Here is a 2,907-nt window from a genome sequence, read left to right on the forward strand (position 1 = left end):
CCGCCGTGCCCGCTCTCTGTGCCCTGCTGTGCCCGCCCCTCTGTGCCCCACAGTGCCCACCCCTCTGAGCCCCGCCGTGCCCACCTTCTGAGCCCCGCCGTGCCCGCTCTCTGTGCCCTGCTGTGCCCGCCCCTCTGTGCCCCACAGTGCCCACCCCTCTGAGCCCCGCCGTGCCCGCCTTCTGAGCCCTGCCGTGCCCGCCCCTCTGCCCCACAGTGCCCGCCCTCTGTGCCCCGCCGTGCCCGCCCTCTGAGCCCCGCTGTGCCCACCCTCTGAGCCCAGCCGTGCCCGCCCTCTGTGTCCTGCAGAACTTCTTGCGCTGTCAGAACAACAAGACCAACTACAACCTGGTGTGCGAGACCCTACAGTTCCTGGACATCATGTGCGGCAGCACCACGGGGGGCCTGGGGCTACTGGGGCTCTACATCAACGAGGACAACGTGGGCCTCGTCATCCAGACCCTGGAGACCCTCACCGAGTACTGCCAGGGCCCCTGCCACGAGAACCAGGTGGGCGGCGTGAGCAGCAGCCGTGGCAGCGTGGACGTGTGGGTGGGTGGAGCAGGCTGGCACGGGAGGGCTCATGCCTCTGAAGCCATCATGATTCTGAGGGGCCTGGGCCCCCGGCACCCTCCCCCCATTGCCTCTTGCCAGACCTGCATTGTGACCCACGAGTCCAACGGCATAGACATCATCACTGCACTGATCCTCAATGACATCAGTCCCCTGTGCAAGTACCGTATGGATCTGGTGCTGAAACTTAAGGTGGGGCCCGGGGGCGGCCCATGCGGGGTGCATGGGGTGCAGGTGACGCGTACTGAGCCGTGCGTCCTGGGTTGTGTGACGTTAGCATTGTGTGTGTATGGCACGTGTTCACGCGTGCAAGCATGTGGTGCTGCGATGGGTTGCCTGTGTGTGATGTGCACGCTTGCATGTAACGCACAAGTGAGTGTGAGCAGACGGGCTGGACGTCCTGTCTCCCTCCTCCTCCAGGACAACGCCTCGAAGCTGCTCCTGGCTCTGATGGAGAGCAGGCACGACAGTGAAAATGCTGAGCGAATCCTCATTAGCCTGCGGCCCCAGGAGCTGGTGAGGCTGGGTTACCAGGCGGGCGGGCGGGCGGGCGGCGCTGCTGGGTGGAGTGTGTGGGCCTAGAGGTTGCGTCCGATGCCCCAGGAAAAGGGCATTCGAGCTGGTGCTGCCCCACCAGGTGGACGTCATCAAGAAGGCCTACCTGCAGGAGGAGGAGCGTGAGAACTCGGAGGTGAGCCCACGCGAAGTGGGCCACAACATCTACATCCTGGCGCTGCAGGTGCGGCCCCACGCCCGCCCCGCCCTAGAGGTCAGGACCTCTGGACAGCGCGCCGTGACCGTGCCCCTCTGCTCAGCTCTCCAGGCACAACAAACAGCTGCAGCACCTGCTGAAGCCGGTGAAGCGCATCCAGGAGGAGGAGGCGGAGGGCATCTCTTCCATGGTGGGGACCAAGCCTGGCTGGGTGGGACTTAGATTTAGAGGTGTGGCTAGCGGGAGTTGGATGTGCTGTCATCTGGGAATTGAGGGTGGGGCTCTGACTCCTGCGGTGGAGATGAGCACTGGAACCCCAGGAATCCAGGATGCATCCCGCCTCTGGGCCAGGATCTCAGGGCGAGGCTTCTGCTCAGGCACAGAGGCGAGTCAAGAGCCAGGCTCTGCGAGCTCGGCTAGAACTGGGGGGCGGGGTGCTCAGCACTGCTCCTTTTGGGTGGAATGTGCCACTTGGGATGAAACCCAGACTTGGAGGTGGGAGCCAGGCCTGTTGGGCCCAGGGCCGGCCCAGAAGCCTGGAGCGGGACCTGGGTGGCATCCGGGCCAGACTGAAGGGCACTGACTGTCCTATAGGGCGGTCCCAACGTGGCGCTCTGGCTGCATTCTCCGCTTCGGGGCTCCTCAGTTGGCCTGCGCTGGGTCTTGGCTGGGCGTGGAGGAGCAAACAAGGTGAGATTCAGAGCCCGCCCGGTGGGGGTCTGCCTGCCTGACCTCCGCACCCTCCCCACCCCCAGCTCAGCCTCAACAACAAGCAGCTGTCCCAGATGCTCAAGTCTTCTGCGCCGGCCCAGGAGGAGGAGGAGGACCCGTTGGCATACTATGAGAACCACACGTCCCAGATCGAGGTGGGCCGAGGCTGGGTGCTGGGGGGAGCGGGGGGCGGAGCGCCGCCCGGGGCAGGCGCGCGCGTGACCCCGGCGTGCGCCCCAGATCGTGCGGCAGGACCGCAGCATGGAGCAGATCGTGTTCCCGGTGCCTGGCATCTGCGAGTTCCTGACCGAGGAGACCAAGCACCGGCTCTTCACCACCACGGAGCAGGACGAGCAGGGCAGCAAAGTGAGCGACTTCTTCGACCAGTCCTCCTTCCTGCACAACGAGATGGAGTGGCAGCGCAAGCTCCGCAGTGAGGACCCGCTGGGGGTGGGCTGAGGGTGGGGGGTGAGGGGGCGGCACCGCCCACGAGGCCTCCCCACCCCTCCTCCAGCAGGCTCTGGCCTCCCTCTCCTCTCCCAAAGGGTGCCCGAAGCGGAGCGGGCGGCGAGGGCCCGTGTGGGGGGCGCGGAGGGTGTTAGTCAGGGACCCCAGTGACTCCAGCCGCGCGCCCCGCCCCCAGGCATGCCGCTGATCTACTGGTTCTCGCGCCGCATGACCCTGTGGGGCAGCATCTCCTTCAACCTGGCGGTTTTCATCAACATCATCATCGCCTTTTTCTACCCGTATGTGGAGGGCGCGTCCACGGGTGAGGACACGTGCCGGCAGGCAGGGCCCCGGAGCCCACTCCACCCCTTCCCGGGGTTCCCTTCAGCCAGGCTCTGAGAGGGACCGATGCAGAGTGGAGAGAAACCCCCCGCACTGTCCCCTGGGGTCTGCATCTTGTCACCC

General features: G+C 65.9%; 1 protein-coding gene across 1 annotated transcript in view; it reads left to right on the forward strand.

Moving 5' to 3' along the window:
- Positions 1-2,907, forward strand: part of ITPR3 (inositol 1,4,5-trisphosphate receptor, type 3) — a 66,471-nt gene that overhangs the window by 56,690 nt on the left and 6,874 nt on the right. Inside the window, exons 41-48 of the mRNA XM_004673977.2 lie at positions 309-509; positions 654-764; positions 993-1,088; positions 1,210-1,311; positions 1,388-1,474; positions 2,040-2,150; positions 2,236-2,428; positions 2,639-2,764. Coding sequence (XP_004674034.1) covers positions 309-509; positions 654-764; positions 993-1,088; positions 1,210-1,311; positions 1,388-1,474; positions 2,040-2,150; positions 2,236-2,428; positions 2,639-2,764 — 1,027 coding nt within the window. The remainder of the gene's footprint in view (positions 1-308; positions 510-653; positions 765-992; positions 1,089-1,209; positions 1,312-1,387; positions 1,475-2,039; positions 2,151-2,235; positions 2,429-2,638; positions 2,765-2,907) is intronic.

The sequence above is a fragment of the Condylura cristata genome, unplaced genomic scaffold (genome assembly GCF_000260355.1).
Source record: "Condylura cristata isolate star-nosed mole 26May11 unplaced genomic scaffold, ConCri1.0 scaffold00001, whole genome shotgun sequence".
Lineage (NCBI taxonomy): Eukaryota > Metazoa > Chordata > Mammalia > Eulipotyphla > Talpidae > Condylura > Condylura cristata.